We start from the raw sequence: 17,402 nt of genomic DNA, 5'->3' as shown, positions 1-17,402 counted from the left end.
GTCCATTGTCGGTCCCTATTTTAGGAAGTGCAAGAATTGTTAAATTTTCAGTGGAAGTAAAAAGTGATAGTGGTGATATTTGTCACAATTCTGTGAACTGCTGCAGGTTAGATTCCTTCTGTTCTGTAGCTGGTAACCTGTTCAATTAAACATGGGTCGTTGGGTTCTTTTCTCTCAGCTGCACCTTCCACACTGCCGAGCCCATAGTTCTTGGTCCTTCTCTTGCTGAAGGAGCCCCTGCTCAATTCCAATTTTGTTTCCTTACCTTTGAAGGTAAAGTTGCACTCTGCAATAATGAACATTTGTACTAGTGCCATTTAATGGTGTATTATTATGATCTGCTACCTGCTTTCTTTTCCCTTGGGAGTATTTGATATTGTAACTCTACTTAAGAGCACCAGAATCGCAAAATAAATGCTAAATGAAGTTTTGTGGAAGTACTTCAGCACTAACTTTTGCTTCCTTACTTTGGGAATGCTGCAAATTCAATAATAAACCAAGCTGCTCCATACCTTTGCCCCACCATATCGCTATCGCTCTTCAGCTCTGCAATCCTCATTTTGCTTCTCCAATTTTGATATCTTGCATGTCCCACATCATCTTCACTGCATCCTTGACAGCTATATTGTTAGCAGCTTTGACTGTATACACTGGACAGCATGGAGTACAGTTGTTAGCACTGCTGCCTCGCAGCGCCAGGGACCCAGGTTTGATTTCCGGCCTGGATCACTGTTTGAGTAGAGTTTGCATGTTCTCCCTGTGTCTGCGTGGATTTCCTCCAGGTTCTCCAGTTTTCTCTCACATTCCGAAATATGTGCTGGTTAGATGCATTGGCCCAAACAGGTGCCGGACTGTGGCAACTGGGGGAATTTCACAGTAACTTTATCACAGTGTTAATATAAGTCTTACCTGTGACTAATAAATAAACTTTTCTTTAATTTCCTTCTTAAACTTGCCCCTCTTTAAGGAGCATTAGCTAAATATGAAACTCAACCATATAAAGTTCTCCTTGTAGGCCAAGTTTCATATTTTGTTAATGCTCTTATGAAGCACCTTGTAGCATTTTGAGATGTTAAAGGTGCTGTTGAAATGCACATCTGAAATGGTATAATGCACAATTATGGGGTTATTTTGACCTTTTGAAAGAGACAAAGTTGATAATGTAAATTGCTCATGGAACTCAAGTACATTATGGTCACTTGGTAGCCTGTGGATTTTTTTTAAAGGAAAATTGTGGCAATCACTAAGCAACATCACATGATTCAGACTTTGAAGTGGCACAATTTAGTACAGGGTTAAATTTGAGAAAAGCTTTGGGTTAAAGCTGCTAACTTGGAAGTCATGTAACACAAGATGAATTTCCACATAAAGTTAAATTTCACTTAAGTCACCTCTTCCACCTTTTGTGTCCTACCTCATTTAGACCACACAGCACAGTATTTCAAGTAGTTTGAAAGGAAGTCACTGTTTCTGACAATTGTGTATTTATATTCACAAATTCTTTGTTTTAGAATCTAGAAAACAGTGTAATGATTAGTTCTGATTTTGCTTAAGTTACCATGTTTTGGAAAAGTTAAAAGGAAATTGTATGTGTATTCCATAATGCATTTTTGGTTATCATTTTTTTAATTGGAAAAGTTTAATAGCATAGGGAATATGGTGTATGTTCCTAAGTTGTAGGTGCTGCTCGATGTGTGTTGACAATTGTTCTACATTTAGATGGAGAAGTTCAATTCAGCCAGTTTGATTTGAATTTTTCTTGCATGAGGCAAATTGTTAGCCAGCAGCAAGGTCAGCTAAGCAAGGCAAAAAAGTAATTCAAAAGCAAAATACTGTAGTTGCTGGAAACGTGTAAGGTTTGGACATGAACATGGGGGCACAATTGGAAAATTATTTCCTTGTTGAGGAATTTTAGAACCAGGGACATAGATTCAAGGTAAATGGCAGTAGGCGTAGAGGGAGCATGAACTTTTTTACATAAAGGGTGGTGTCTGGAATTTGCTGAGTTGGTGGTAGATTTAAAAAATGCCTGGATCTGCACCTTAAGTGCTCTAAGGGCTATAGACTGGGTGCAGGACGGTGGGATTAGAAAGGGAACTGGCATGGACAAGATGGTTCTATGGTTCTAAGGAAAAAAGAAAATGCTGGAAATACTCAGCAGGCCTGGCATCATCAATGGAAAGTGGAACTGAGATGATGGTGCTGATTGGTTGTTGATCAGTCTTGATAGCCAATAGCCCTGAGACTTGGTGGTTCAGTATTCCTTCTCTGGACTTCTTCAAGGCCTTGATCACCCCTAATACAAGGGGACCAAAAATGAACATGAAATGATCACATACCAAGATCTTAGCCAGTCAATCTGTCACAGATGCATCTGTCATGACAGTATTGGTGCCAGAAAGGCATTGTATAAATTATTGAGTCTCTGGCATCCTTTGGTTTCCTTTGACAAGGTACCGTATGGTAGGCTATTGCATAAGGTTAAATCTCTCAGGATCCAGGATCTGTATCTAAATGGATACAAAATTGGCTTCTTGACAATGTGGAGATGCCAGCGTTGGACTGAGGTAAGCACAATAAGAAGTCTCACAACACCAGGTTAAAGTTCAACAGGTTTATTTGGTAGCCCAAGTTTTTGGAGCACTGTTCCTTCATTAGGTGAGTGGGATTCATGTTCACAAACTTGACAGAAGCCAGAGGGTGGTTGTAGAGGGTTGTTTTTCAATTTGGAGGCCTATGATCAGTGCTAGGTCCACTGTTATTTATCATTTGTAATGATTTGGATGAGAATATAGGAGGCATAACTAGTAAGTTTGCAGATGACACCAAGATTTGTGGCGTTGTGGACAGTGAAGAACGTTATCTCCCTTTGCAACGGGATCTTGATCAATTGGGCCAGTGGGCCGATGGAGTTTGATTTAGACAAATGTGAGGAGATGCATTTTGATAGATTGAACCAGGGCAGGACTTAGTCAGTTAATGGTAGGGTACTGGGGAGAGTTACAGAACAAAGAGTTCTAGTGGTACATGTTCATAGCTCCTTGAAACTGGAGTCACAGGTGGACAGAGTGGTGAAGAAGGCATTTGGCTTGCTTGGTTTCATCAGTCAGAACATTGACTACAGGAGTTGGGATGTCTTGTTGAGGTTTTACAAGACATTGGTAAGGCCACACTTAGAATACTGTGTGCAGATCTGGTCACTCTATTATAGCAAGGATATTATTAAACTAGAAAGAGTGCAGAAAAATTTACTAGGATGCTACTGGGACTTGATGGATTGAGTTATAAGGAGAGGCTGAATAGACTGGGATAGACTTTTTTCTCTGGAGTGTAGGAGGCTGAAGGGCGATCTTACAGAGGTCTATAAAATGAGGGGCACAGATCAGCTAGATGGTCAATATCTTTTCCCAAAGGTAGGGAAGCCTAAAACTAGAGGGCATAGGTTTAGGGTGAGAGGAGAGAGATGAACAAGTGTCCAGAGGGGCAATTTTTTCACACAGTATGGTGAGTGTCTGGACCAAGCTGCCAGAGATAGTAGTAGAGGCGGGTACAATTTTGTCATTTAAAAAGTACTTAGATAGTTACATGGATATGATGGGTATAGAGGGATGTGGGCCAAATGCGGGCAATTGGGATTAGCTCAGGGGTTTAAAAAAAGGTGGCATGGACAAGTTGGGCCAAAGGGCCTGTTTCCATGCTGTAAACCTTTATGGCATGTGCTGCTCACTTATCATAGCATGCTGAGATGCACCCCCTCCCTATGTCACAACAGATTAACACTAACCTGAAGCTGCACACCCAGGACTGGAAACTTTATTCACAAAATTTCAGCTCCTGATTTCACATGTCACGCCCCAAAGATGAGGAGTTTGGGTGCAAGATGGAAATTGAAGCTGTGAAAATTAAAGAGCCACTTTACAACTTGCAAGTGAGATGGTTTTCAGTACCTTTTCCTTGCATGGATTTGGAAATCCTTCCAACCACTGTACAAGATCACCTGATCCAGCCAAGGGGCAGTCCTGTTATTGCCTCCTTGTTTGCAACAACACGAGGGAAGGGAATGGGATAGAGAGGGCTGACTAGCCCAGCTCCACGAGGTGAGAGGTACAAGAAGGAGCATCAAGGAAAGGCAGGAAGGAAGCATCCTGCACCTTGTCTAACTGGATAGATTGTCAGTTCATGGTAGGTCTCCACTTTCACCATCTTCGCCTCCATTTCACAGTCTCCTTCAATGTCCCCTTGACCAACATTGAACAGCCATCAATTGAAATCTTCACAAAATATCTGTATCGAGCAACTTATCTAATGTTATAAACAACAATGAATCAAGGCTCCTTCAGCATTCTATAGTGCCCATCTTGCAGATACTTCTGCCTGTTCTTGCGCTCCTACTCTGTTTCACCCCTGCGACTGTAGCATGGCTGGTGAAAGACTGCTGGCGCACTATGGGAAGCTGCAGATGGTTATGCAGGATGCCCTCGGATAGATGTAGCCCTGGAAGGTCCAGCTTCAGTTTCAAGTGCCATCCTTGCTGTGGATGGCAGCAGGCTGGTTGATGGGCAATAGGAGGGCCCTGGTGTAGTGATGATGTTGGAAGCATGAATGCTATCATCTTGAACCAGAGGTTTATGCTCCATAGAGCCTCTGTCATTCCTATGGGGTGACACATGATTGCTGGTGATCTGCTAGAACGCATACAGCTGGCATACCCCTCTAAAGATGGAGATCCATACCCACGAGGGCAGCTGCCTGAAGCTGCATTGAAACAACCATGGATCTCATGACTTCTGTCTGAGCTGCTTCTGCAGCAGTGAGACATTAGAAGATACAGCCAGTGCTGCACTGGGAGTTGATACCTTGACCACTATTTGTAGCTCGGCGAAGCAGTGCTCCATGGAGTCGACCGCTGGTGAAAATGATGCATTTCAAGCTCTGTAGGAAAGCTTCTGCCACATTTAAGCTAGACTCATCCATACCCCTAGACATAGACAGCAAACTGACTCGCAGGCTGCCTATGCATCAAACATCAGCATGTGCATCTTCAGCAATCTTCTGTACACTATCCCAAAGAAGTTCACATCTGTGTCCTGTGCAGCAGAACTCAGTTGCTGTCTTGCCCTCGGGGAGCAGGCACATGAGTTATCCTTTCCCTCTGGTTTTGCTGTAGCCCAGTTGTGCCTGCTGACTTGGCATGCCTTGCTCCTGATTCTAAACTGCAATGGGCAGTGTTACTATCTGAGCTGGGGGCACAGAGTATAAGAATAAGTAATTGTGTCTCCTCATCACTTTCAAATGGTCAATTCTCCTTTTCCTGCAGCCTCTGTTGAGGCTGCTTTGGTGGCAGCTCGCCTACGTTGGAAAGCTACAAGCAGAAACTTGTGGTTGGAAGCAAAGCAGGAGGTTCATGGTTACATCTTCCATTTTCAATTCATGCCATGTCTGAGGATGAGGTAAGGATAGAGTTGAAAAAGCTTGTGACTTCTAGACAACCTCCTGGGTGCCAAATGCATTGTCTCTGGGCTCATGATGTCGAGCAACGTCTCTGCAGAGGGTTTATAGGATGGAGAAATAGAGACATCCCCCCTCCCTGTATCTGTTACATGTGCCATTAACGGCAACCTTTTACAAGAGAGAGAGAGTAGTGTGTCAGTAGTGAGTGACACTGTGCTTGGTTGGAATATCTGCAATAATGAATGCTGGGATATGGAGAGGAGGGGAATGTGACTGCTTTGTTGGGAGTATTATTAGATGCGTGAGAGTGCAGTATGTGAATGTTAGGATAAGTGCTGACTGCAGAGAATATTGCTGGGGGGCATGGTGCTTAGAATGGAGTAAAAAGTTGTTGGAATGCATGCACACATCTTCATCCACGTGAGGACCATTGCATTGCTACCATGTCCATAGGCCACACTCCATCCATTTACCATTTGAGGTCTGAGTGACTGCTTTGACACGTAGGCAGCATTTGACAAAGTATCAAGGAGCTGCATTAAAATTAAAGTCAGTGGGAATGGAGAGCTGGATGGGTTTGGTTTGGATTGGGGTGGTAGATACGCTCCATTGGCTGGACTCATACACAGTAATGAGGAAGATCTTTGCGTTTGCTGGAGGTACAATAATGTACTGAAAGCTATATGAAGCTATAATGAACTTATTGGGGGTGATTTTCCCAATTGAGTTGAGTGCCCAACGGGTGGTTAAATCTCCCATTTTTTTGACCGCACTTAGGTGAATTTGTGGCATACTGTGCATTATAGTCTTACCAGGCTCGCGCTGGTAAGGAGGAGGATGGAACTGAATCCCGCCCAAGAGTTTAATCCGAACAAATGTGAGTAATGCATTTTGGAAGGTCTAATTCAGATAAGAAATATACAGTAAATGGCAGAATCATTAAAAGCATTGATAGGCAAAGAGATCTGGGTGTACAGGTACACAGGTCAGGGAAAGTGGTAATGCAGGTGGAGAAGGTAATTAAGAAGGCATATGGCATGTTTGCCTTCATTGGCTGGGGCATTGAGTGTAAAAATTGGCAAGTCATGTTGCAGCTTTATAGAACCCTATTAGGTCACACTTGGAATATAATATTCAATTCTGGTCGCCACACCACCAGAAAGATGTGGAGGCTTTGGAGAGGGTACAGAAAAGATTTACCAGGATGTTGCCTGGCTATGAGGAGAGGTTGGAGAAACTTGGTTTGTTCTCACTGGGCTGACGGAGGTTGAGCGGTGACCTGATAGAAGTCTACAAGATTGAGAGGCATGGACAGAGTGGATAGTCAGAAGCTTTTTCCCAAGATGGAAGAGTCAATTACTAGCCAGCACAGGTTTAAGGTGTGAGGGGCAAGGTTTAAAGGTGGTGGATGAGGCAGATTTTTTTACACAGTAATGGGTGCCTGGAACTCACTGCCGGGGAAGGTAGTAGAAGTAGATATAGTAGTGACTTTTAAGGGGTGTCTTGACAGTACATGAATAGGATTGGAATAGAGGGATATGGTTCCTGGAAGGCTAGGGGGTTTTAGTTCTGTCAAGCAGCATGGTTGGTGCAGGCTTGGAGAGCCAAAGGGCCTGTTCCTGTGCTGTAATTTTCTTTGTTCTTTGTATGACAGCATCTAGCGCAAGGAATGGGCCACTGTGTGTGTGCACGTTTCCCCCACCACCCCCTCCAACTCCCTACCATCACCAACCTCTCAATAGCTCCCCCTGCCACCTCCACCCACCGATCAGCTCCACCCCCTTGGCCCTGTGCGGAGATGGCATAGTGGCGGCAAGAAACCATGAGGATGCGTGGGGGCAATTTTCACTGTTGGCTTGGGGTTATAAATGGCCATGGGAGTGGTTGGGGGGAATGATTTGGCATGGGTTCATGGAGCTGAAGTGGTGCAAAAGTTGCATAAAATGCAAACATATATTTGGGACAGTGTCGCAGAGAACTGAGCATAAGTCTTTTAACCTGTTGCTATGGCCATTAAACCCTCCCCTGCCAATTCTTCCTCAGCCAGAGTAACAATGGAGCCGTGTAAAGCACTTGCTACTGAGGACGGTGTGGCGAGCTGCCAGATTTCCCTGACTCAAACTCTGTGCCTTGATAGCAAAATCTGGGCCCAAATATTTGTTTTGTAAAATGTGTACTTCAGAGGCCTATGTCAATTATTTGTTGATTTCTGAACTAGTGTTGGCAAGCATGTTATAGTTCAGTGATGAACTATGTGGCATATAATTTGTTATTGATCAGTATAAATTACATTGACTTGAGAAATCATTTATAATGCTTTTGAAAGGTGTTTTTCAGGATGTCTAAATCAAGGAACATTTAATTACAGACAATATATTACTGTGCATTGACAGAAATGGACTCAAAATGGTGCAAGCCACATGTGCCTTCCAGCGAAGCCCAATCATCTGGAAGATGAACTTCACCCCCACCTCCCTCCCAGCAACCTAATTCTTAAGAGTTTTTTTTTAAACCAACTTTGGAAAAGATGAACTTTAAATAATGCATTATTTTTCTGCTGAAAAGAGATGTTCATAATCTTTCCGTCCTCACTATTCAGGACAAATGCAAGAATGCCAAATTTCAAACGGTCACAATTTATTCTTCAGGAAATTAGAATGCTGATTGGCAGGTCAGCTGTGGGTGAGGCATTGCCATAGAAAAAGCAACGAGAAATTGTACTCCAGGCTCCCAAGTAATGCAGAAAAGGTGCAAGGCAAATTTTACATTCTGACATTTTTCCTGATGAATGAAAGCTTCAGCAATGTTCCTTTTATGTTCAATTTGGGATATTCTGCTTATTTTTTTTTGTAATGTGTATAGCCTCAATGAGGCTAGTTTTTGAATTTTCATTTGATTTATTGTCATATGTATTGGGATACAGTGAAAAGTATTGTTTCTTGCGTGATATACAGGCAAAACATACCATTCATAGAGTGCATGGGGAGAAGGAAAGGATAGGGTGCAGAATATAGTGTTAGAGCTACAGGTAGTATTAAGAGAAAGATCAACTTAATATACGATGGGACCATTTAAAAGTCTGATGGCAGCAGGGAAGGAAGAAGCTGTTCTTATGTCTGCTGTTATGTGTTTTCAGACTTTTGTACCTTCCTCCCCAATGAAGAAGGTGGAAGAGAGTATGTCCAGTGTGCGTGGGGTCCTTGATTATACTAGCTTCTCTCCCGCGGCAGCAGAAAGTATAGACAGAGTCAATGGATGGGAGGCTGGTTTGCATGATGGACTGGGCTCTGTTCACAACTCTTTTGTAGTTTTTTTGGTAAGAGTAGGAGCCATACCAAGCTGTGATACATCCAGATAGGATGCTTTCAATGGTGCATCTGTAAAACAAAATTGCTAAGAGTTGTAGTGAAAATGCCAAATTTTCTTAGCCTCCTGAGAAAGTTGAGGTGTTGGTGAGCTTTCTTAACAGCACAAGTTTGTTTTACTAGTTAATTCAAAATTTTTATGCATTAATTGTAGACCGTAATTTGTGCTCTCAAGGCATTTCTTCACTAATCTTACGTAATGAATTGTGATTTGTTTAAAAAATTCAGCATTCATTGTCAGTTTGCTTTAACTTCTATTGTATTTTCAAAATTGTAGCGAATCATGCTAAAGAAGTTAAGTTGTCTCAAGCAAATGGGGAAAAGTATTTACCATTATTATCACAATCATAACATTTACTGGAGTAGTAATTGAATTTCTATTTGATTACTTATTTATTTATGCATATTAGTTGATTTTGTATTAATTAGTTCAGTACGGTCAATTCAAATATAATTCAAATAATTAGGGAAAGGTAAAAGTATATAAACTAATACGCTTGCAAGTTTTTTATTCCCTTTCTTAGGCGCATTTGACTTTATTGTTGAGCTTCACGTCTGGTGGTCACTTCGAGTGCTCTTTGCTCGAGTGACCATTTATGTTATGTGAGCTTAGATGTTCTGTATTTGCAGACTGTTTGACTACAGTGGTCTACTGCAGTCAAGTCCTATCCCATGCTTAACCAATTTCCATTTCTGTTCTCTCTCACTTACAGTGAGTGTTTCTGTGTATCTATCATAATAACTTTGGCTGACTTTCCACTGTCGGTCCCAAACCAGTTGTGGAATCCTGGCCACTGTCTCAATGAGATCAGCTTCCTTGCCAAAACAGCGAATGAGACTTGTGGCTGAGTCTCATTAGCTGTCATTTTCTGATTAGGATGGCTGGAAAGTCGCTGGAAGTGGCTTCCTGTCCATTAAAAGTAATGAAGATTGCTCACAGGTCCCTGCTGCAACAACTGCCAATGTCCCAAGCACTAAGCATGTGGTCAGGAGAAGAGAATCCCCATTGAAGGTGGATGTCAGGGTGGGACCAGGGCAGGGATGCCCTAAGATTTCCTTTGGGTCTGGAGAAGTACACTTAGTTTGCATGGAAATCAATTTTACTGCAATTAAAATGTACCTCTCCTGGCCTTGACTTTTCCTGGCAAATTTGCCTGGTGTGGGAACCATTACTTTTCAGGCTTCAGATTAAAATGGCAGAATTGAACGCAAAGAATTTTTTCACGTCTTGCACATGTCTTTGCTGCTGGCAGTTTACAGTCAGATTTGAATGTAGCATTACCACGGTTACATTGTCAATAACAGCAGGTGCTGTAGTTGCTAGAAACATGTCATCTCTGACGTACTAAATCTAAATGCTTGATCTAGGTTTTTAAAAATAACTACTTCTACAAATATATTTGAGGAGTTTTTTGGCAGACAGGAACCATTTTTAATTGTTTATAATACCAATTTTTGACGTGTAGGAATGCAACTCGTAATCATTTCAATTTCTTTTCTTGTCCTGCAGCAGCAAGACATTGTTCAAGTAACTAACCCTTTGGTCCATCAACTCTCAAATGAAAGCAGGGTTTCTCGAGCAGACTCGCTCTCTGAATTCTTCGATGCACAGGAAGTCTTGTTGTCTGCAAGCTCTTCTGAGAATGAGGTCAGTGTGTTTGCTGCAGAAATGGTGCACTTATGCCCTATATACAGGTTAATGATGCAGTGTGGGTTATCAGTAAGGAGCAGCTATTGGAATGTGATCTGACCTGAGTGTGACTTCTGTTCTCAACCAATATTTTTGCAGAAAATGGTGAGTATTTTACATTTTGACTGAACCTAATAGGTGAAAATGAAAACTCTGAAATTTTTTCATTTTAGCCATTGGACGGTCATGTGGCAAGTCAACCCGAGTGTGATATTGGTATTTTCTATAGATATGTCTGTGTTTTCTGATCTCTTATTGAGGAGAGGATTTTTTTTAAATGCAGTAACCAGTGATTCAATGTAGCACCCACGCATTTCAAGTTTAAACAAACTTGTGTGGCTTGCTGGCTACGAAACTAAATTGGATATTGTTGACAACACATTCGGGTTTGGCTATTGTGGTCCACACAATGAAAAGGCCTTCTGATGTATAATATCACTGTTTACACATGAGAAAAGTCTACTTTGAGACACTGATGTCGGAACTGATTACTTCAGAATAGTGAGAGGAAAGGCAAGGGATTTGGCAAGGGAAAATATATTGTTAATAACTGCTGAAATTTTGTACACTTTAGTATATTAACAAGAATACATCATCTTTTATTTTAAAAGTGCCAGAAAATACAACTTCACAGAATCATAGAATTCTACAGTGCAGAAAGAGGCCCTTCGACCCATTCAGTCTGCACCGAACACAATCCCACCCAGACCCTACCCCCGTATCCCTACATATTTTATCCACAGTGTCCATCAAAACGGCAGTAAAAGGGGCAAAGTCCAAGATTTCAACCTATCCTCTATACGAAGGAAGAGGTCCAGTGGGATCATCTCTGGACATTAAGGGGCAATTTAGCATGGCCAGTCAACCTAACCTGCACATCTTTGGACATCACAGGAACATTATAAAGAAAAATTTTGACACTGAACCGCATAAATATTAGGGCAGATGGCCAAAGGCTTAGTCAAAGAAGCAATAAGGTGCATGCCTCAGGGAAAAGAGGAAATTGGGGCAGGGAGCTTTAAGGAGAGAATCCTAGAGCACCGGAATGTAGGGGGTCTTTTACTCCATGGTGGTCTCAGCTATCACTCTTGGATGTGTGTGTCTCTTCTGCAGGTGGAGGAAACAGCAGAAGTGTCAGACTGGGGCGACTTTGCAGGAGAGAGAAAATGGAACACTGTTTATGCCTGACCAGTGAAGTCACTTGTGTTTTCGAAGTGCCTGATTTTGGAATTGTGTTCTAGCCCTGTAATCCACCAGAATGGAAAGAGATGAGTGGGTGACAGAAAAGACCAAATTTTATTTAGGAAGGAATAAAATTAGCTGGACCTGTCAACATGCGCACACAATCAATTATTATGCTATGGAAGAAAGAGACTATAACAACACAATGGACATCTTTAGGTTTACACAATTTTACACAATTCCCAACCACCTTTCCTCAACAGCTGGCTAATTGGGGATTTCTGGGGACTGTAGATTATACTCACCGCTTCTGGGATCAGAGGAGCAGTACTGCCCTTAAGAAAAGGTCAGGGCTGTCTTGCCTTCAAGAGACATGCACCTTTAGTTGCATGGTCAAGTAGGTATAAAATTCTTTGCTGTGCAACCCAGGCCTTCAGTCTAGAGTTGTCCGCTAATGTGGTTTCTTGTGTCTTGGATCCTTGAGTAAGTACTTGTTGAATTTATTTCTTTTGCTGGCTGAAGAGTAATTTGAGTCTTTTTCAGTTGGAACCGATAAGGAACAGAGTTGTGGCTCAAAGTTGTTTGGTTTTGTTCAGGGAAGAGTCCCTGCACTTGTGGAGAAGTGAGCAACCTGTATGCTCCAGCTAAGAGTTCCATATTTTAAAAGGTGCAGCCTTTGATTTTCTGGCAGCCTTCTCCCAACAGTTGGTTGAATTTTGATGGGAATGCTGATGAAGAGTGAAATGATTTTTGATGGCCCTCTGGAGGTGTTCGTTGCTTTCCCATTGAGATTGTTTTGCAAGACACAGCTTGGACCCAAACCTGTTGGATTTCACAGAGAACTTGGAGTCTATAATGTGTACTTCCATAGACGTTGTAATGGTAGCATTGTTAGCCAGGTCTAACAGGGCTCATTTTTGCATTACTAGGAGGCTGGTTTTGCCATGATTTATTGTTCTTTGTCAGCTCAAGCAACTGCCAGATGGATTTGATAAGGCTGTGTCTCACTTTGTCTATTGATGCCTTGTTTGCAGCCATTTTAAGTCCACGTGTTTTCAAACACAGAATTTTAAGTTTGTCTGTGGTTCAGCCAATTTTGTCCATATTCCACGTATGGTTTTAATGTCCATAAAAAGGTGGATTTACGTCATCATCTTACAGGGTAAGTGGTGGAGCAATTTAAGTTTTAAAGAGAAGTTGAATAGACTTGGGTTGTTTTCTCTGGAGCAGAGAAACTGAGGGGCGACCTTAGTCTGATTGAGGCGTTCAAGATTGAGGTGCATGGACAGGGTGGATCGGGAGCAGCTGTTCCCCTTAACTGAAGAGTCAGTTACAAGGGGACATGAATTAAAAGTGAGGGCTGAGAGGTTTAGGGGAATTTGAGGAAAAACTTTTTTACCTAGAAGGTGGTGCACTTTTAAAAAGTACTTGGATGAGTACTTGGCACATTATAACATTGAAGGTGATGGGCCAAGTGCTGGCAAGTGGAATTAGGTGGGCAGATCTTTTAGTTTGATTTATTATTGTCACATGTATTAATGTACAGAGAAAAGTTTTACTTCTTACGCGCTATGCAGACAAAATATATCATTCATAGAGAAGGAAACGAGAATGCAGAATGTAGTATTACAGTCACAGCTAGGGTGTAGGGAAAGATCAACTTAATGCAAGATAGGTACATTCAAAATTCTGACAGCATCAGGAAAGAAGCTGTTTGGGCCTTTCAGTGCAGACTTGATGGGCTGAAGGGCCTCTTCTGCACTACAGTATTCTGTGAATTAGTATCTGAGAAAATTAAAATTTAGATATTGCTTGACCCAGAAGCAAATGTAAGTGAGAACAGGGAGGATGAGTAAACAGGAGTTGGAAGGAATAATGACACAGGCAGCAGAGTTTTGAATAACCTCCAGTTAATCTTAGTGGGAGACCAGCCAGGCGTGCTTTGGAATAGCGGAGTCCAGAGGCCACAGAAGCCTGAATCTGGGCTTTGGAGAAGCTGAGGCAGGGTGGAGTTGGCAGTTGTCATGGAGATGAAAGTAAGACAGTCTTGATGACCGAGCTGTTACGTGGTCTTGAGTTCATGGTTGCTTTCAAAGCTCGCAGCTAGTCTGATAGTTCAGAATTATATTATGGAGAAGGGATCGAATCAATAAATAGGGAATGAAGTTTATAGCTGAACAAGAGCAGTGTTGGTATCTTGGAGGGGGCAGAAACCTGATTTGGAGTGATTCAAACTGAGTTCTGGGGAAGATGGGCACAGGCTTGGGAGGCACCATCACATTGAAGACTTTTGGAGAGGAAAGTTTACAAATTGGGGGGGGGTGGGGTGCGTGCGTGCGATCAAGGGATTTTTTTTGAAGGGGGGTAAGGATGGCAGACAGTAAAGAGGGAGGAGGTACCTTTAACATAGAAGCTAATTTGGGAACCAGGAAGTTAAATCGAGTGGTCAGCAATCATAGAATCCTACAGGTGCAGAAAGAGGCCATTTGGCCCAAACACAATCCCACCCAGGCTCTATCCCCATATCTCAACATATTTACCCACTAATCCCTCTAACCTATGCATCCTGGGACACTAAGGGGCAATTTTTAGAATGGCCAATCAACCTAACCTGCACATCGTTGGACTGTGGGAGGAAACCCACACAGACACAGGGAGAATGAGCAAACTCCACACAGACAGTGACCCGAGCTGGGATTCGAATCCCAGGTTCCTGGAGCTGTGAAGCAGCAGTGCTAATCACTGTGCTACTGTGCTGTCCAGTAAGCAATGAAAATAGTATTGATGCATGTAGATACCTCAGTCACTAATATGTGCAGTTGCAAGTATTGGATTGAGTAAAGAATGTCAATCCTACAATTCTCATTAAATTCCATGTACTCCAGCTGTATGGCTGGCACGGTGATTAGCACTGCTGCCTCAACACCAGGGACCCGGGTTTGTTTCCGGCCTTGGGTTACTTTGTGATTACTTTGCACGTTCTCCCTAAATCTGAATGAGTTTCCTCTGTGTGCTCCAATTTCCTTCTACAGTCCAAAAATGTGGGAGGAAACCAGAGGTTAGTGGACTGGCCATGCTAAATGGCCTTTTAGTGTCCCAAGATGTGTAGGTTAAGGGGATTAATGGGGTAAATGTATGGGGATAGGGCAGGGGCTGGACATGGGTAAAATGCTCTGAAATTCGATGCAAACTCAATGGGTTGAATGGCCTCCTGCACTGTAGAGATTCTATCGTTATGTGTCAAACACCCAATGGTATCATCATGAAACACTCTGCAGTCAGTATCCTTCAATATGGTCTAACCTAACCATTTCACCATTACAGTCTACAGAGACATGACTTGTTATAATGTTTCTCTTGGTCTGAGTTTACATTTCCTTTGTAGTTAGGTTGGAAAGAAGATCAAATTTTAATACCTAGATTGGATCTGTACAAATTTGATGAAATATGTCTGTGGTTTTTGCATATAATTGCAGAGACATTTTGGTTTCATATTTTCTCATGGGCTGCATCCCATGTTGATTTCAAAAGATCAAATTTGGGGTGGCACGGTGGTTAGCACTGCTGTCTCAAAACACTGGGGGCCCGGGTTCAATTCCGGCCTTGGGTCACTGTCTGTGTGGAGTCCTTCCCGTATCTGCGTGGGTTTACTTCGGATGCTCAGGTTTCTTTCCACAGTCCAAAGATGTATGGGTTAGGTTGATTGGTCATGCTAAATTGACCCTAGTGTCGGAGGATTAGTAGGCTACGTATGTGAGGTTACAGGGATAAAGCCTAGATGGGATTGTGGTCGGTGCAGACTTGTTGGGCCAAATGGCCACCACCTGCACTGTAGGGATTCTATTCTGTGATTCCAAATAGATGTCCTGTTCACTACCAACTATTTTGTGCCACTAGTAGAGTTGAATTTCAATCCTGTATCTTGGAATAATGAATAGGAGGCCTTGTCTTTAGTGCCTGCCTTTCAATAGCTGCTTGGATGAGCATGGGAACTCTGCATAGTAGATATCTTTTGAGACACTATCAGCTTCTCTGCAGAAGAATGTCCTGGGATTCACTGTTCAAATGCTATAAAGGAGGCATCAAGATATCCTGCATGTCACCATGACCTGTCTCGTGATGAATGTGTCAGTGCAGAACTTTTAATCCGATTGTTATTCTATTGTGTTTGCATTCTGACAACATTACTCTGTTGTCCTGTATCAATACTGATGCTTGCTATTTTGGTGGATATTATTTTGAGAAGAGTGAATAATCTGCTTTTTCCGTTGTAGGCCTCAGATGATGATTCATATGTCAGTGACATAAGTGACAATATTTCAGAGGATAACTTGAGCACCGACGCAGAGACGAATGCTCAGAATATATGTAAGATTCTTTGGTACTTCAGCTCTTGGCTTCTTTTCTAGGAGGCACTTAGTGCAACCCAGATAATTATAGAGGATGCTGGTGGGCAAATTCCCTCTGAAGATAGGGATTAACCCCTGCTGTTTTATTTTTGTCAAAATTGTAATTGAGGAGGACACTTTCTACAGATTCTAGTCTATTATATAAGCTGCAAACAGCTCCTTTCTTTACAAAATGTTTGGAATGCAATTTGTCCTGTCTGATGGAATAACGTAAGACTGTGCAGTTTGTAATTTTTTCTCTTCCAATTTTCATACCAGTGTTGATCCTGAAAACAGTGAATCACACTGGGACATGATTCTGTGAATATTGGCAACCTTCAAGTGGCCAAAGGTTCAGTACTGCACATGTCAACCTAGACAGTGCTGTCACAAGCACATTTCAGGCAAGTCGTCAATTAAAAATAGGAACGTTTATAAATTTTCTTCCCCCCCCCCCCCCCCCCCCCCCTGCTTTCACTTCCAGAGAATACTAAAGCTTGTTCTATTATCTTGAGAACCAGCTTGGCTAAGATGATCAAAATCTGCACAAGAGCCAAGACAATGCTTTGAACCATCTAGGCCATCATTATTCCAATGTGCTATTTCCTAGTGTGTATACCGTTTGAGCCAAGTGTTTGTACTTTTAATGAGAACTAGTGTACTGTCTGCTGGGAAGTTTGTTTTTTTGAAGTGGTTCAATGATGAAAGTATTGGTATGAGCCTAAGCAACGTTTCATTTTCTTAAAACACAGGCAATGCCCAAAATGGTACAGGTCACCTTGCGCGAAGAAGATCATGTCTGCCAGCTCCAGGACCAAATAATAGTAACATAAGCTTGTGGAATATTCTAAGGAATAACATAGGGAAAGATCTTTCTAAGGTCTCCATGCCAGTTCAGTTAAATGAACCAGTGAACACTCTGCAGCGCCTTTGTGAAGAGCTGGAATACAGTGAGCTACTGGATAAGGCATCTCAAACAGATGACCCATTTGAACGAATGGTAATAAAATATTTTGTTTTCATCTGCACAATGACTGTCTACAGTCAAGCTAGGGTGTGTATGTACAGTTTAGATAGAGATGACGAGATATTGATTCTCCATTATCGCTCATGATAAATCAGAGGGACTTGACAGTGGAGTTTTCTTGTGCCTGCAAGGCAATAATCTGTAACTGTGGGTCGATGCAATTCTCTGTCTTTGCTTTGTCTCTTTCATTTCAAGTTTCTTTCTTTGAGTTGATCTACACTTTTTATTTACAGGGCTAAATAAAATAAACAGAAAATACTGGATGTCTACAGCTACCCAGGTAGCAGTCATGGAGAGGG

General features: G+C 42.1%; 1 protein-coding gene across 3 annotated transcripts in view; it reads left to right on the top strand.

Annotated features, from left to right (window-relative positions):
* Positions 1-17,402, top strand: part of osbpl3b (oxysterol binding protein-like 3b) — a 189,864-nt gene that overhangs the window by 116,105 nt on the left and 56,357 nt on the right. For all 3 annotated transcript variants that reach the window (XM_080205471.1, XM_080205481.1, XM_080205461.1), the window contains 3 exons: positions 10,327-10,464; positions 15,963-16,056; positions 16,829-17,076. In XM_080205471.1, coding sequence (XP_080061597.1) covers positions 10,327-10,464; positions 15,963-16,056; positions 16,829-17,076 — 480 coding nt within the window. The remainder of the gene's footprint in view (positions 1-10,326; positions 10,465-15,962; positions 16,057-16,828; positions 17,077-17,402) is intronic.

Source organism: Carcharhinus amblyrhynchos, chromosome 2 (assembly GCF_965287045.1).
Source record: "Carcharhinus amblyrhynchos chromosome 2, sCarAmb.v2.hapA, whole genome shotgun sequence".
Taxonomy (NCBI): Eukaryota; Metazoa; Chordata; class Chondrichthyes; order Carcharhiniformes; family Carcharhinidae; genus Carcharhinus; species Carcharhinus amblyrhynchos.
Note: the sequence above shows the minus strand (reverse complement) of the source record. Positions and strands in the feature narration are given on the sequence as shown.